We start from the raw sequence: 18,822 nt of genomic DNA, 5'->3' as shown, positions 1-18,822 counted from the left end.
GCGACCGCGTAGAGAGGAGAGTTTCTATCTAGCGGGATTATCCAGACCGACTGATCCAAAGTTTTAGTGTCAGTGGCTCAGTTTGATGCTTTGGTAGTGATACTGGAGCCACATATTAAAAAGAAGAACACTAATTTCCGTGAATGAACTGATCCCGAACAGACTGGCAGTAGCCTATGTCTATGGATCCGATCTCACACACACACACACACACACACACACACACACACACACTGTGTGCTTTACAGAGACTTGATGTGCTATAATTATAGCTGTGATATAATAAATATTTGTGGTATTTTTGCTAGAATAATATGTATGGTGGCTCTGAGTTGTCAAAATTTCTCTCAAAATGTGTTTTTACACATGCGAAAACGCAGAAAATCAAACCTGTTCCGAATTTTTTTTTTGACTGATGAAAGTTTCGGAGGCAGTATGCAAGCCTGATTGACATAACGTGAGGTCAAATTAATTTTTTTCCGTGCGTAAATTTCGCATGTGAATTATGGACTCAGTGTGCAAAGGCCTTTACTCTTCCAGTTATTTAAAGCTATAGTACATGCAAAGTAACTCATTTTGGAGCCAAAAATAGAACCAGCTTCGATCATTTCTATGAGGTGTCCAGAACAACATACTAAAAGTCCTAAGAAATCCTAGTTGAGGAAATATGTTAAATTCTCATCAATCCGAGATGTTCCAGTAAGGCCAAACAACAATGGACCCCAATGGGGCTATTTTTTTCCTTTACTTCTATCAAAATTAAACTTTACACAATGAAAGTACACATGAAAAGTAATTTTTGTTTTGTTTTACAAGTTTCTTTGAAAATGAATTTTACTATGCAAATGAGCTATACACTAATCGAATATGCCCAAAATACTCCCTAAAAGGCTTATTTTTTCCTTTACTCCTATCACAATCAAACCTCACACAGTGAAAGTATACATGCATGAAAAGCAGGGATGGAAATTAGCACCCGCCACCAGCCAAATGCGGGTGATTTTGAGTTGTGGCGGGTAAACTCGCTTCACCTACCGGCCACCGTGGCGGGTAAATAAAAATAGCATACTGTTTCCCCTCTTTGTAAACTTTGTTCAATGCATGCGAGTGCGCCCGTATGTCCGAATATGACCAGTCGTTTTCGCTGTCATTACCCGGATGTAGTACCAGAAGACGCGAATACGAACTTGCGCGCGCTGAAAGAAGATCCGTCACTGCGCATCATCCGAGAATCTGCACTCGTCTCACAGCGTGCAAATATTGAGTTCTCTTTCAAGTCTTGCGCTTAAATGGACAAACTCACACAAAAAGTATGTCAACATGTCCATCTTGATTAGTATCCAAGCAGACATAGTCTGAATATGCCTCAAGTGAAGGTTATACAGTTGAGAAAGAAGAGCATATCCCTGCACTAGGTCTTAAAGGGGCAGTAGCCTTTACTGCTGTCTGTTTAATGTCAAACAAAAGGACATCACTCACTGCTCTTGAATAGCTTTTGTAAGTTTAATAAGGATTAATCTTTAATTTAAACAGTTAAAAAATGCAGTTATTTTACATTTTATTACTTTATTTAGTTTTCTGTACCTTTCTGCAAGCCATTAGGCCTGTACATTAGCTATTATTAAATGTACACATGAGTGAGGTCAAGTTAAACATTTTAGTTTGAATTGTATTTTATACTGTGGATTGTTGCAATGTGCTAAATAAATATTTGCATAATTTGTAACTGATTAATATTTGAAACAGTCACAGCATTAACCATAAATGAAATGTATATCAGTTCATGGTTTGTGTGTGTATAAGAGAGATAGAGAAAATGTCAGTATTTCATTGAGACTTGAGATTAAATAAACTGCTTAAGTATTGTAGAGCTTGTAGTATTAATTTTTCACATGCAGTTACACATTGTCGGTTAAAAACAAGAAAGTGGCTGGTAAAAACATGGAGTGGCTGGTAGATTTTGAAATCCACCAGCCACAGTGGCCAGTGGACAAAAAAGTTAATTTCCATCCCTGATGAAAAGTAACATTTTGTTTGTCCAAGTTTCTTGGGAAAATCTATTTTAAATATGCAAATGAGCTCAACACTATGCCTAATTGACTTATGGCCAAGAAGCCCTAAAGATACAAGTAGAAAAAACGGGCCAAATATCTAACACATTCATGTCCATTTAGTAAGTTAACCTATGCATAAACACGATAAATTTGAAGTCACTTGCCACAAAAGACTTAAATTGACCGTAGGAATTGATTGCCAAATCTTGCCTCCAGTTTCTTTCTGAATTATTTGTTTTATTTGCAAACAAGCCTTACCTAATGACAACCCCCAAAAGATAACATCAGAAGAAGTCAGAATAGCCATCTTAGTCATTAGTAATGTGGTGAGATAACATTTTGGGCTGGTAGATTTACAAAAGATTGGGATTGTTGGTAAAATTATGAGATTACAGGCAGAAGTCATTCTTACCAACTAAATGATTCACTCTCACACAGAAGAGATGAAAAAACAGATAGACACACTTTCCAGACATTCCAGCTCTTTAAAATAATTTTGCCAGACACCAAAACTGCTTCTCTTTTTGTAGTTAGCAAGTATTTCAGACCAGGCAGGCCACACATCAGACTTCAAATTCTATTGGGCCTAATTTCATTGCTAGACAACACTTTGATACCTTTTTCAGGGAGAAATGGAGAAATGTAAAATATGTAATGAGTCATTCAGTGATGAAAACACATTGGTTGTTCTACGAGCAAAAGGCTGCAATGGTGTGAACCGTGCCAGTGCGCAACGTGGAAGTAGCTTAGTGACAATTCCTGGAGACCGAGTACACATCGAATGCTGCCGCAGCTATTGTAAAGCAGAAAATATTGTATGTGATAATGTAATACAATCTTTGCAACAGCCACAAATCAAACATTATCTCCACTCAGAACAGAACTTTTCAAGAGCATTGCTTGTTCTGTGGACAACCAACTGAAATAGATAAGAAAAATAAGAAGAGAGAGAAAATTGATATCTACCCAGTAAGAACAGGAGACTTCCAGCAAATGGTTGTACAGGTTTGCCACTTAATGAACGATGAATGGTCTGATACAGTTTTGGGGAGAATATCATCTGTCCATGACCTTCATGCAGCCGATGCAATGTACCACAACTTATGCAACACTAATTTTCGAAATATAAAGAGTATTCCGAGTCAATTTTCTGTGAACCCTGGCAACAAACCCAAAAGATTCAAAGTCGGAAGACCTGAAGATTATGAGAGAACAACAGCATTCCTAAAAGTGGCAAACTCAGTAAAGGAAAAAATAAGCCCATTTGGGTGTATTTTGGGCATATTCGATTAGTGTATAGCTCATTTGCATAATAAAATTAATTTTCAAAGAAACTTGTAAAACAAAAAAAATTACTTTTCATGTGTACTTTCATTTTGTAAAGTTTAATTTTGATAGAAGTAAAGGAAAAAAATAGCCCCATTGGGGTCCATTGTTGTTTGGCCTTACTGGAACACATCTCGGATTGATGAGAATTTAACATATTTCCTCAACTAGGATTTCTTAGGACTTTTAGTATGTTGTTCTGGCCACCTCATAGAAATGATCTAAGCTGAAAAAAAAATCTTTTACAATTAGTCTGTCGTAAAACACTATTTTGCCTGGACTACTAGGGTAGGTAAGAATTTTCCACTTTTTACCATGTGTTTAAACGTTCTTTATATATCAATACATAATTAAAATGTAAGTACTCCAAAAAAGAAAGTATAAAGTTTTTGAGAAATATTGCATTTATTTAACTTCAGCTGTTATAAAGTTTGCAAACGCAGTGCTAGCGTCACCACGGGAAGCAGAAAGTGTCCGACTTCACGTCTCCGTTTGCAGCGCCTCCCCGCCTGCACTCGGCTACTCTCGCCGATCGCATGCATCCAGCCACAGCCGATGTCGAACACACCTATTATTTACCTGAGAGGAGCATGTAGTGACATCATGTCGGAATCACATGTAATAAAAAATCTAACTTTATCAGTATGAATATAAACAAATAAGATGTCTTTTAGTACTCACTATCAAGCTAGAATACCAATACTGGTAAAGTTTAAAATATATTTTTGTTTAATTGGTAACGAGCTAGTTATATTTATAAGGCAAAGCTAAAAACAGCATTGATAAAAAAAAATTCCAATAACATCAGTTATACTGTGATTTAAGATTCATAACATATACTGTGTTTTGCATGTAAGAGTTTCCATGATGAAAGCATTGTTGATTAGTAGTAGCTGAAGATAACTTCTAAAAAAAAGTTCCTGGATGCGGTGTACTACATGCGTTTTGTTATCTAAAGTAAAATTTTGTGAAATTCAACATGACAACGATCAACTTGAGCTAAGCATATTGAGTATTTATCATCTCTACTAATGGCTAAGTGGATGATATTGTAACTATGCTAAGTAATGTTACGTTAGCTATATTAGGCAGCTTCATGTGCTCTTGATACATGCTTCATGAAAACATAAAAAATGTATAATCAAAATGAAAGATTACCTGTCCAGCAGAAATACAGCCGCAATGAGTCGTTTTTCATGATATTGCTGATATTTACTCACGTTTGATTTCTTTGTTTATCCAAAGACTTTTTGTGCATTGCCTTTACATGTAGGCCTACTGTCTTCCTTTTTTTTGCATTGTTTGCCTTCACTGACTGAGAACCTGTAGTGAAAGCGGTGGTTGCCATGGTAGCGAGAGAGAGTGACAGTAGCCCAAGCCAATCATTTGTTTCGTCCTGAACAAAAATGAGCGGCGTTTATTGCAGATTAAAAAGTCTAGAGTCACTTGATTTTTATACTCTCTTTTTCAGAGTACTTACATTTTAATTATGTATTGACATATAAAGAAAGTTTTAACAAATTTGGACAAAAGTGTTTTGGATTATTCTTACCTACCCTACCTTTAAGACAGCTCAAGTGGTTAGGAGTTGCCAGTAGGGGCTTGTGATGGCACTGAGGAGGCAGAGACGTGTGCAAATCTTTTAAGAGAGGGAGAATGTTTTTGAGATGTTTGACAATGACCAGTTAATCAAACTGTCAATATAAATCACTGTACATGGAATGTATTTGCTTGTTTTCACTTGAAGAATGACTGCAGTGCTGACATGACTTCTACAAAAATGTCTCTGAGCAGCCTTCTAGATCTTCACGCACCTGTCAAAACTAGAATGGTCACCTTCTCGCGCTCAGCACCCTGGTACACCAGTGAACTGCGGAAGATGAAGACGGTTGGGCGTGTACTTGAGAGGCGTCTCAAGCTCTCAGGACTCACTGTTCATAGGCAAGCCTATAGAGATCATCAGAAGGCCTACGCAAGGTCCTTGAGAGATGCTCAGTCACAGTTGAAGCGGCAGTGGATTCCAAAACTGTTAGGGGTTGACACAGTTCTACTCTTGCATTATCAACAATAACCCTGGAAACTCCAAGAAGCTTTTCTCCACTATAAATCACATCCTCAAACCGCAAACTTACTCTTTTTCAGAAGCCACAGAAGAGAGGTGCAATAAGTTCATGACCTTTTTTAGGAACAAAGTAGACAACATCCACTTGCTTCTATCTAGCACCTCCGTTCTGCCTGTCCCGTCTGTTGATCCACAGCCAGGGACCTTCCAACATCTCTGCTGCTTCTCCATCATCACACAGCTCGAGGTTGAGGACATCATCAGAAAAATGAAACCATCCACCTGTGCACTGGATCCTTTTCCTACAGCCTTGGTAAAATCTAACCTCTGTGTATTAAGTCCATGTATAACCAAGATTATTAATAATTCCCTCCAGGCTGGCCATGTTCCTTCATCTCTTAAAACTGCTATCATCAGACCACTTCTGAAAAAACCTACTTTAGACCCAGATGTTATTGACAACTACAGGCCCATCTCCAACCTCCCATACCTCTCTAAGGTGCTGGAAAAAGTTATTGCTGCACAGCTTCAGGTCCATTTGGAGCATAATCTTTATGAGAAATTTCAGTCTGGTTTCCGCTCAGGACACAGCACAGAAACAGCTTTGGTCAGGGTCACAAACGATCTATTGATGGCGGCAGATGCTGGTTCCCCATCCCTTCTCATCCTCCTGGACTTAACTGCAGCTTTCGATACAGTTGACCATAACATCCGCCTTCACTGTTTACATTCCACCATCGGTCTCTCTGACTTGGTCCACAACTGGTTTTCTTCTTATCTCACTGGGAGAACTGAATATGTTGCGTTAGGAGAAGCTACATCCCTGTCACACAATGTCACCTGTGGTGTCCCTCAAGGCTCAGTGCTAGGACCCACCCTGTTCATACTCTACATAATCTCCCTTGGCCGTCTCATCAACCGGCATGGGATTTCTTTTCACTGCTATGCTGATGACACTCAACTTTACTTTAGGACAAGTTCTTCTCCCTCTGCTGACCTCACACCATCCACTTTGATCACTTGCCTGGATGAGATAAAGGTGTGGATGAAGCAAAACTTTCTGCAGCTAAACCGCTCCAAGACTGAAGCGATTCTAGTCAGCACTCCACTTCAGGTCCAGAAGTCCGTTATCACCAGCATTGCTTTCTCTGATCAGGTCATTCCACTTTCCACTTCAGTCACCAATCTGGGGGCCAGAATGGAATCGCAGCTTACTTTTGAAGCTCACATCAATCACCTGTGTAAGACCTCCTTCTTCCACCTCAGAAACATTGCCATTCTAACACTGGCAGATGCGGAGAAGCTTGTCCACGCCTTTATCTCCTCCAGGCTGGACTACTGCAATGTGCTCCTTATCGGCATCCCTAGCAAAAATCTCCAGAGGCTGCAGTGTATTCAGAACAGCGCTGCTAGGATCCTCATGAGGGTGCGCAAATACGACCACATCACCCCCATTCTAAAATCACTCCACTGGCTTCCTGTGTCGTTCAGGATCGAGTACAAGATCTCTCTCCTTACGCACCAGTGCATCCATGGTGATGCTCCCTCCTATCTCAAGGAACTCCTCACCACACAAACATTTACATTTACATTTAATCATTTAGCAGACGCTTTTATCCAAAGTGACTTACAAAAAAGGGGAGAGCAATAGAAGCAACGAAACAAACAAGGCCAACAACCTGTAAGAGCTGTAAGAAGTCTCAGTTAATAAGCACAGTACACAGATTTTTTTCTTTTCTTTTTTTTTCTCTTAACCTTCGCTCTGTTACGTCTTAACTCCCTCGACCAATCTCCGTACTATGGGAGATCGGGCCTTCTGCTCTGCAGCCCCCAGTCTGTGGAATGCTCTCCCTGACCACCTGCGGACTCCAGAGACTATAGATGCTTTTAAGCGTGGTCTTAAAACCCACCTTTTTAGCAGAGCTTTTAATTTTAATTTATTTATTTTGTTCATTTACTTATTTATTTATTGTTGTTGATTGTTTTTAATTCTGTAGCACTTTGAGATTTTGTTTAATATAAAGTGCATTATAAATAAAATGTATTAATTGCTGTAGCACTCCTTACACACGTGAGTTATTGCAGGCGCATATCAACACATTGGCATATCGGCATATTTTTTTCATATCTGCCGATTTTTATATTTTAAGCGTTTATCGGCTGATAATATCATCACAATATGCATCCCTAGCTAGTCCTACACTTTACTTAAAGGAACTATATGTAAGAAATGTATTTCAATGAATCATAAAATGGCCCTGATATGTCACTAGACATTAAGAAATCATGTTAATTTCAAATACTTATATCACTGACAACAGCAGTCCGGCCAGGAAATTGTCAGTTGTTGTTGTAGCCATCAACTGATGTTGATGGTGACATGTTGTGTTTTGGCTTGAAGCTCCACCCTCCACCTATTGACCAATCACGAAGTCAGTAGTGTTTCGGCATCCGGGTTGCCAGCTCTGCTCTAGTTACCACAGCTGCAGATCTACAAATGTTCATGTGGATCTGGCAACCTTGAGTCAGGGGGGAGGGGAAAGGGGATAATATATTCTCAACTTTGGTCCTGTAGGGCCATTGTCCTGCATAGTTTAGCCCAACATTAAACACTTGAAAAAATGCAGGCAGACAGACAGGTGACTTTTTATCAGGGTTTGAGTTAAGTTTTCACTGATGTTGGAAATCTCTGACTTCTGGCAGGTTTTGATGTCTCCATGAGCTCCAGATGAGAAGAGAGTGAGCAAAGCTTCTGTGACCTGCATTGAAATTCAATTTGCAGGTGAGTTTTATAGCATATATTGTTAATTCTGTAGTCACATCTTACCTTATCTTTTCTGCTCTGCAGTGATCCACGTCACAGTTCCTCAAAGGTAACAGATAAGAGTATAATGTGCAAAGATGCTTAACTAAATGTTTTTGCCATTGGTAAAGTACAAGTGAGATTTTTGCTTGTGTCTTCATGAAACCAGTGAGATTCTGTGTATCCCTAAACAATCACGATTAAGTAGGATTGTGGTGTTTGTCAAAGCTATCTGGAATATCAGCAATTGGCAATAACAGATCTAGGTATTGTTTGTAGAATATCTTTGAATGTTTGTCTCTTATCCTGTTGTGTAAAGCTGGTCTGTTTGTGGGTAAAGCTACTTTCTCTTGGTTTCGCCTTATAGTTTAAAGGCCCTGGGGAACAAAAGGCGGCAGTAATGCAGAGATTTCCAAGAAAAACTCAAATGGATGACACCGATACACTTGTCGCTGCATATAAAATGTTTTGTGACTCTCATTCTGCTTTAAATGAAAATGGAAAAAATAGGCATGAATAAACATTCTGATGTGGACTTGCTTCTTCCTGTCCCCCAGGTGCATGGTTCTCATTGCTATTGAAGACAAATCTTATCATAGCTGTGAGCTTGCCCTGCCATATAGGAATAATGACCGTTGCCAATGCCAAGTCTGGCACAGGTAAGCACCTTTGAGCCTCTTGCAGGTTTATGGGATGCTTTATCAGTAGGATATATATGACACTTATGGTATCCACTGAGATTTATTTAAATTAACACTGTAAAGAAAAAAAGCATAACTTGTCGCACATTTTTCAGCGATTAATCACATTTAAAGACACAATATGTAAGATTTTTGGATTAAAATATCCAAAAACCACTAGATTAGAACAATTATTTATATATATATATATATATATATATATATATATATATATATATATATATAATATAATATTATATTTAGGGATGCTCATACTGAGCTTTAACCGATAGTAAGAACACTTTCACACTAATTAATTAACACTATCAGTTAAACAGTTTGAAGGGTTTTTACTAAGGGGGTGCGTCGCCACCACGAACCACACGTGCCGACGTAGACATATTTCGCAAAATGAAGCAATGGGAAAGAAGAAGCCTACTGTGTGGCACTATTTCAACAGAAAGAGTGACGAAGTTCTGTGCAAAATAAGCTACGCTGTATTACAATACAGCAGTAGTCCAAGCGCCTGACTGGAGGAGGAAAGCTAATTCGCTTCTCGAGGCTGGCCGCTCTAGCGAGGCGTCTCTGTATTCCCCGTGCATCAGTGCAATATGAAGTCTTGTTTAATGCTTTTCGTAGTGTGGTTTTGTCCAACAGCCAGGGCTTGACATTAACACCCGCCAAATGCGGGTAGATTTCAGCTGTGGCGGGTATGGCAGCCACTCCCACTAGCCACTTTGGCGGGTTGAATATAATTTACAGCTAAATAAAATGCCAAGACCGTCGTATCACAAAATTGGCTACAATTCAACTACAATTCTTTATTCTTAGTGAAGGCGAGATAGGCAGAATCGCGCTGAATGTTACATCCATGTATTCAGCAGCCCAATTAAATACCTGTCTGTCATTAATGTTAATCAAACAACTACAGATGTTAAATAAATGTATACATATTAAATAAATATGTATTAGTATATGAATTTTTATTTTAGTTTTTATTTACTATTGTTTTTGTAATTTGCTGAGGCTATTTTGTTTTAATTATATATATATTTAGCCTAACTAAAATAACTCATAGCCTATTATTATATTACCCACCTGCACATCCCAGCAGATATACAATGTAGTCTTGAATTGAGGGGGGTCACTCTGCATTTGAAAGGGTTTTAAATCTTCTAAATCAAGTAAAATGACTCAAAATCAAGTAATTTAAGCATGCCAAAGTCAACTTTAAACATATACAATGTAACTTCCAAACAGCAAAATTGTGGCCAGTGAAAATGCTGAGTGGCTAGTAACTTTGGAAAAAAACTAGCCACAGTGGCTGGTGAGCAAAAAAGTTAATGTCAAGCCCTGCCGACAGCTTATCAAAAATCTCGGCCCAAGTCCAACTGGAGCCTGTTTTTTTTGTGGCTTACATTGGCTTACATTGTTTCAACCATTGAAATAGTTCCGTTTTGTTTTAAATGTCGGTATATTTCGTTTTGTTTCTTTGTTAAGTTAATTTAGGAAAATGTTTAGAGCAATTTTTTGTTTGTTAAATTAAGATAAAATCCATAGATATAACACTTCAAACATCACAATGTAAGTTAATTTAGCCTATGTTACCTAATATTAACTATAATATTACCTCCACAGTAAAAAGGCATATTTGACGAGCTGAGGCAGGCTGATGCAGCTTGCAACGGCACTCGCAACCAAAACAAGCTAAACAATCTAAACAAAAATAAAAAGAACATGCAGTTTGTTATTTAGATACCTTCCACCTCCGCAAAATGAATAGCCCATAAATCAGATCTTCACAGCTCACAGCAACGAAAGCAAAAGATTAAAGATGCATTTTATTCAGCAGCTCATTTTAAATTCAAAGACCGCAATATGAGACGGCGATCTAAGCACTGGTAAGATCATTTTATTAATTTGTATTGAAGATCATTGTGATTGAGCTACATAATCGGAATTATATAGCCTACGTCTCGAAAGAATCTCGGAAGACATTTAGGCCTACTCCTGGTCATTTTGCAATGAGAGAGATACCTTGTCAGAGAAAACGAATGAAGAAACTAGTTGTAAAAATGCCATAACTCTAGCAGCTGCGCTTAAGAAACGCACGCTGCTGCTGGCGTGGACTCTATAACCATGTGCGATGTCTTTAGGGGTGTAAAAAAAGTCGGTTCCCGTCGGGCTCGAGCATAAATGCAGGGCTCTAGTGTGAATCTAGGTTCTGTTGTTGAGGTGTTCTGTATGTTCTGCTGTTTGCACAATAAAATAAAAACGTGAAAAAAGTATTTTTAACGGGTCACAGACACTTATCAATTGTATTTTTGTGATGCCAACTCAATATTATAATCTTATCAGTTAACGGTTAATAATCGGTTAATGAGCATCAGTTGTCGGTCGGGAAAATTACCCGAAATGAGCATGCCTAATTATATTATATATTTTGTGGACCAAATGTTTCCAAGGAACCCTCGATTTCCTGTTTTATTTTGTAGAAACCATGGAAACACCAAATACTGTTTTATTAGACAGGCGAGTAAGAGGAGATCCATGAAATCCAGGCGTCTTTATTTTGGATAAGTGTCCTTTAGCGGTGAAAAATTACATATTGTGGCTTTAAAAACATTACAAACAATCACATTTAAAAATAAAACATTTTTGGGATACCATACTATAAAATAACCTGTAGCTGAATTGTATATCAATTAGGCTATCAATCTCATGGTGAAAAACCATGTAGCCTACCAAAATTTCATTAAAGCTACACTGTGTAACTTTTTTAGTTTATTCTTAGCTAAAAACAATTAGTTCTTTCAAAAATATATGTGCTCATTAATGTATAATTACTTCTTTCACGTAATAAAGTATTCTTGTAATTTTATAATATGCCATTGAAAATACATACGGGTGAGGGGTTCGAATGCTGGTCGCCATGTTGCCCCTCCATCTTGAAAGTACATTAGCCAAAGCGGGACATACCCATAAATTCAAGCTTCGCCTTTCGCGTTTTAACACTCGATGGCACCGTGTCGAATGTAAAGAGGGGGATTGCCATGTTAATCTTGGACTGAATCGGCCACCGTAGAAGTTAAAACGAAATCAGAATAGAGAGGAACAGAAACTATTATTCACTGGATGGTCATATACCTTTTCACAGCTAGATGGGGGAAAATATCACACACTGTAGCTTTAACAGTAGAAGTTAAATCTTTTTTTGTTGTTGAAATCTGATGCGTTCGAAGTTTGGTCCTGTCAGCAAGGCACACAAACATGAGTCACGCGGCTCTGAAAACCTTAGCAAACACAGCAACATTTTGTCATTGTGACAGCAATTGTTACACAAACAAGTACTACCATTTGCAATGCATCAACTTCTTTAGCAGCAGTATTGTGGACCTCAAAAAAAAAAAAAAAAAAATCTGTTGGTGTTCACCTTCTGTAGGTCAGACAAACCTCTTCAGTCCTTTCAGCCATGTCATCATAACTTTAGCAGTGTCTAATGTATCCTGCCTCTATAGAGCGGGACCCATGCAGCTCAGGATGGAGCTAGAGAGGTTATAGAAAAGTGCTGATAAAATGGCGTGTCTTAGAGGTTTCATGATCTGCATCTATGACCCACAGCGCTGTGTTTTCTTTCAGCTGCTTCGACTGCTACACTTTTTGCTCTGCTGTGTTATGCAGTTTGCTGCCTTCTAGTGGGAGAGGTCTCTGTGTGGGTTTGTTCACCATGGAAATGGCTACTGTTTGCACTATGCAATTTACGCCACTTCGTGACTAATATGCCCTTTTCTAGCCTCTAAAGTAAAAAATTGTCTGAGTGCTTTCTGATGCAGTAATACACATGGATTGTTTTTGTCATTGTGCAATATTGACTGTAAACAGGTTCCAAAATCAGCTTCATACCACACCAAGCAGCCACTCTGTGGAAATTTATATATATATATATATATATATATATATATATATATATATATATATATATATATATATATATATATATATACACACATTTATTTTTTTATGTTTTTGAGGGTCTTTGACACGTTGTTGTTGTTGCAAATTTAAACAATATATTGTTCCCAATGACCTTCCTATTTACTATAAAATACAACTTTTTTTTTGATGTTGATGCCATTTAATGACTAAACTCTAGTATTCCATCTGATGTATTTTTAACCATAAAATACACTATATTTGCAGAAGTATAGGGACATTCCTCCAATCATTGTATTCAGGTGTTCCAAACACTTCCATGGCCACAGTTGTATAAAATCAAGCACCTCGGCATGCAGGTTCTACAAACCTTTGGGCTCAGGATCTCAGTGAATTCAAGCGTAATATCGTAATAGGTTGCCACATGGCCAAAAAGCCCATTTGTGAAATTTCCTCACTACTAAATATTCCACATTCAACTGTTATTGGTATTAAAGGAACACTCCACTAGCATAGCTTAGCATACATCATTGAATCATATAGGTCCATTAGCATTGGTGATCAAAAAATGACCAAAGACTTTCAATATTTTTCCTATTTAAAACTTGACTCTTCTATAGTTACATCGTGTACTAAGACCAAGGAAAAATTAAAAGTTTCTATTTTTTTTAGACCGTTATAGCTAGGAACTACTTTCTCATGCCGGCGTAGGAACTTTGTGGCTGTCATGGGTGTAGTGGCGCAATGATATTACACAGCGCCTTCTTCTGTCAACATAAACAGCATGATGATCTGCTTGCTCAGAGAGCATGTGTTGTAACCATGGAGACGTTTGTGAGAGACGATTCAGAAGATATTTACTTTGGTGCAGATTCCGAACCGTATCTATTTGAACTGGAATAACGGTTACACTGAAGACGAGCTTTTGAGATGTGAAAGAGTAAGTCTGGCTGAACAGACTGTGGCAGAAGGGACGGGGAGAGCAGATTCAAACCGGTCAGTCAGAGAAGAGTCAAAATTCAAGGAAAAATGGTCTGACATGGATTCGGTCTGCCGACCTTTTGATTTTGACTAACGTAATATGTGAATGAAATATGCTAAGACTGCTTATTATGAAGTGTGCGCTCTCCGTTGTTTCTCTCCGTCACTCAGTTAACATGTGCCCAGTCATCTCACTCATAAATCCCAAAAAACTGATCAAATAAGGCTTTGACGGGACAAACATTTTTTTGGTGGCCGCCAAATAATTTTCAATGCATGACAAGCTCCGAAGCCTCGGAACAGAACGTAACATCACTAACGTAGTATTTTGTACCATAGAAACTGTAGATAAACAATACCGGCACTTAAACATTCTATTATTCAAAACTATACACTAGTGCCGGTCGGAAGTTACCTATCTGAGGACTACTTTCAGGCGCTGCGTAATAGCATCGCGCTGCTGAACCCATGGTACGATCGCAAAGTTCCATAATTCTTACGCAGGAATGAAAAAAATAGGTCCTATCTAAATCGGTATAAAAATCTAAACTTTTAATTTTCCGTTGGTCTAAGTACACGATGTAACTACAGATTGGTCAAGAATTGTTCATTTAATTTGGAAAAATATTATCTTTGAAAAAATAAAGTCTTTGGTCATTTTTGAGAGCAATGCTAATGGACCTATATGATTCAATGATGTATGCTAAGCTATGCTAAAAGTGCTACCGCCAGATACAGAGATCGCCTGAATGGATTCAAAAAGGGTAAAACTCAACTGTTTAACTCTAAGGGACTTGGAAAATGAGCCTATTTTTTTTAAAAAAAGTGGGGTGTTTCTTTAAAACAAAGTAGAAACAATTGGGAACAACAGCAACTCATCCACGAAAAATCACTGAGTGGGGTCAGTGCATGCTGAGGTGCACAGAAGTTTCCTACTTGGAGAGTCAATTGCTACAGACCTCCAAACTTTGTGTGGCCTTCAGATTAGCTCAAGAACAGTGCATAGAGAGCTTCATGGAATGGGTTTCCTTTTCTGAGCAGCTGCATCCAACATTTTAAAATTTCTTATCTAAAGAAATCTAGTTTTTGACCATGTCTAACATGTATTCAAATGTAAAAACCTACAAACAAGTACACAGTTATGATCTGCAATACTTTAAGCAACTCTACTATTATTTTTTATAGAGCCATAAAGGCACTTCGTGGGTAAAGGCATTATAAATGAAAATTATTATTTTTCTGGCCATAAAATGACTAATTGGAGTCATTGCATTGGATTTCTCTATTTTAACCTAAATCTCAGGGCTATATACAAGAGCATAACATTACAATGTTGCATCTCCATTACTCTCCATTTTAAAATGACACTGTAAATGCGGTTGATGTAATAATCAATGCACACTATGCTGTACTGTTTACCAAAAATTGCTGCAAATACCTGTATAGTGAAGCTGTTGTCTATTCCAGTGTTTCCCAACCTTTTTTCAGTCATGGCACCCTTTGAATTTAAAAAAAATGTTGTGGCACCCCCTCGCATACGCTACACAGAGGTGTAACGGTACAGATTGCTCACGGTCCGCTTTGTATCATGGTTTTAGGTTCACGGTTTGAGTACAGTTCGGTATTTACTATGTTCAGGGGAAAAAGGACTACTGTCAAGTGAAAATAAAGAAAATAAGAACAAATAACTTAAATGCAAGCAGTGGCAGCACAAATAATACTATTTATACTAATACTAATACTAATATACTATTGAGCAAAGATAAGAATAAAATAAACAATGTTTTTCAGGTAGGTCTAACATTAGTTTTTAGGTAGAGAAATGGATAAAGTAATCAAATGTAAAATAACTGCAAATTTAACTGTTTAAATAAAAAAATTATCCTTATTAAACTTTCAAAAGCTATTCAATCAGGATCAGTGAGTGATGTCTTTATCTTTTGCAGTAAAGGCTACTGCCCCTTTAAGACCTAAGGATAGTCGTTGTATTTTCTGTATAAAGTTCACTTAAGGCATATACAAAGTAGGCAAAGTAGACATTTTGACATACGTTTTGTGTGAGTTTGTCCATTCAAGCACAGGTTTTGAAAGATAACTCAATATTTGTGCGCTGTGAGACGACTGCGCGCTTTGGGACGAACGCACACACAGCTCTTCTCATTTGTCTTCTGGCTACATGATGACGGAGAAAATAACTGGTCATATTCGGACATACGGCATGCACTCGCATGCATTGAGCAGTTTATAAAGAGAGACCGTTTTGTCCACATTTTTCTTTTATTATCGCTGTTGTTTTAGTGTATCACTGAGGAGCCAGCACGTGTATCCATCGACAGAAACATACATAAACATTATTCTCAAGTTACAACCCATATTAAAGATGTGTCATCAGATGTGAGATGAACCGTGGTGCAAGTGCGTCCCTGCACTTTTTACACGGGATCCCGGTTGGAAAACATGTACGGTACCCTATTCAAATGTTTTGTTTGACAGTTTGACACCGCGCTAGTTTGTTAAAGGTCCCGTTATTCGCGTGTTATCGAAGTTTTGATTATGTTTACAGTGTGCAATATAACATGAGTTCATGTTTCGCGTGTAAAAAAACACAGTATTTTTCACACAATTTACTTATCTGTATAAGTAAGATAAGTGTTTCCTCTGTCCTAAAAATGGCCTGATGATTTCCTTGGTCTATGAAGTCCCTCCTTCAGAAATGCGTAACAAGTTCTGATTAGGCCAGCGCTTCCCGCGCTGTGATTGGACAGCAGCTTAGCGCACGTTGCCTGGAAAGGTCCCGCCTCTTACCATAACGGGTAGATACGCGCGCTCAATGTTATTGCAAAAATGTCTATATTGCCTTATCAATTTGAGCCGGAATCAGACCCGGAGAATATCGAAGAGGATCGATTACAACCTGCTCAGGAAAGACTTTTGCTGGATGTTTCAGAATGGTAAGCTGTCTATTCAGTAGTTTAAACTGATCATTACAAACACCAACAATCGATGGTGTCTGAATGAATTACTACACTTTTATATTCTAAGTTTTTCGGATTAGTTTCAATTACCATCTAACGTTAGTTAACAAAGCTAACAGCGTTAGACTTTGTGTCATGAGTTACATAAACTGTTAAACGAACCAACTTAAATAATAAAATACACTTACCAGTTGTGCACCATAAACAACGCCTTCTCCAGACAAAGAGGGAACTGCGTCATCTTTTAAGAATAATCTTTCTGTGAATCCGGCATTCAACTGATTGAGATTGAGGAAGCAGTCCTCAGCAAAATGTGCTGCACATAGTTTTAAATTGTGATTATAATTTTCCGGAACCGAGTTAACCATAAACTGTAGCCATTGATATCTATGTACAGCGTCCGTGGGAAGGCCAAACAAAGGTGATTTGACTCCGGGATGAAAATAACAGCGTTTCAATGGCAGGACGACAAACACAATCTACAAAAACAACGCTTCCTATTCTCGACCTGCGAGAGCAAAAGGACAACGCCCCCGAATTTGCGTGTTCTTGTGGGCGGAGGGTTCGTCAACAAACGGTTTTAGTTGCGTCATTACAGCAGGAAGTGCAGGGCTGTAGTCCAAACCGGCCGTTCGCTGTAGGCTTTGAAAGGGAACTTCGGTTAAATAAAATATCTCGCTTGGCATTGAACTTTGAGCTTTATAATTTTACAGGTATTATTTATGCTCTAACAGCAACATTTCACACTAACTAAAGTTTGAAAGATGGAATCGCGAAGAATGGGACCTTTAAGAACAAAGAGCGCCGTGACTAGCGCGCTGCCACGTGATGAAGGCATGTCGCAAAGTTATGTCACACTAAATGCGGTAAAATGCAATAAAACTTGTTTAAGATTTACGGTCGCACCGAGTGTGTGTGAGTGAGTAAGTAAGAGACGTGCAAAAGGGCGGAGAGAGAACTAAGGAAATGCAGCTGAACGAATATGCGTTAGTCTTTTAAATAGCGTAAAAAATTACGAATGACGAAGCAATATGTGGCGGCCGGTGTTGCTTCTGTGGCGATCCGCCACAAATTAGTCTATGTGTGGGAAACACTGAACTCAATAGAACACCTTTGGGAAGAATTGGTGGATTAGTCTCCTAGCCTTCTCGTCCAATATCAGTGCCTGACCTCACAAATGTGTTTCTAGTCTAAATAAAAAAAATCCCTTAAGCACACTACTAAATCTTGTGTAAAGCCTTCCCAGAGGAGTTGAAGCTGTTATAGCTGCAAAGGATGGGCCAACTCCATATTAAACCCTACAGATTAAGAATTTATGGACATTTTAAGTTCATGTAAATGTAAAGGCAGACATCACAAATATTTTGGCAATAAAGTGTGTATGTAGAATCTACAAACTATAAAATGTGAGAACTTAAGTACCATCTACCTTGATATGCATACATAATTGAAATGGTTAAAGAAGAATTCATTTAAGGAAACAAAAAAAAGTGTATCTGCGGTTTGGTTTATAGAATAAACATCCATTATTATAGGATGCCAGTTAAGTTATGTCCTTCTGTTGTCAGTGTTCTTTATTCTTATTCCCTTAGCCCATAATGTAATTCAGGTGATTTAAGAGATTTATTTTAATGATGTGTGTAATTTCTGTGTGACCCTTCAGCCATGCAGCAGGTGTTGGATAACCTCAAAGAGCTGCCGCCTTCAACAGGAGCCAAAGACATAGACCTCATCTTCCTCCGTGGCATTATGGAGAGTCCTATAGTTCAGTCCCTTGCAAAGGTATAAACTAATTCCACACTTAGCTCTGTAGCTATTAGGAGACATGAAGGGTTTAAATAACATTACATTTAACATAAATAGACATTTAAATTATTAGTTAATAGGAGATCTTGTATCTGCCAACTAAATTCAACATAAACCCTGTTTACATGTCTCTCATCCTGTGTGTGTATTTATGGGCTGGAGGCAAGGGGTGTTTGCTGTGTCACAGGTCACAAGAATGTGA

General features: G+C 38.2%; 1 protein-coding gene across 3 annotated transcripts in view; it reads left to right on the top strand.

Moving 5' to 3' along the window:
- Positions 1-18,822, top strand: part of pals2a (protein associated with LIN7 2, MAGUK p55 family member a) — a 41,034-nt gene that overhangs the window by 5,533 nt on the left and 16,679 nt on the right. The window contains exons 2-4 of one of the 3 annotated variants that reach the window (XM_067449087.1): positions 8,146-8,224; positions 8,803-8,904; positions 18,478-18,596. In XM_067449087.1, the coding sequence (XP_067305188.1) occupies positions 8,874-8,904; positions 18,478-18,596 (150 nt within the window). In that variant the 5' untranslated portion in view covers positions 8,146-8,224; positions 8,803-8,873. The remainder of the gene's footprint in view (positions 1-8,145; positions 8,225-8,802; positions 8,905-18,477; positions 18,597-18,822) is intronic. The other 2 variants (XM_067449088.1, XM_067449089.1) reach the window with 2 other exon arrangements.

This window comes from Pseudorasbora parva, chromosome 7 (assembly GCF_024679245.1).
Source record: "Pseudorasbora parva isolate DD20220531a chromosome 7, ASM2467924v1, whole genome shotgun sequence".
In the NCBI taxonomy this organism is placed as follows: domain Eukaryota; kingdom Metazoa; phylum Chordata; class Actinopteri; order Cypriniformes; family Gobionidae; genus Pseudorasbora; species Pseudorasbora parva.
Note: the sequence above shows the minus strand (reverse complement) of the source record. Positions and strands in the feature narration are given on the sequence as shown.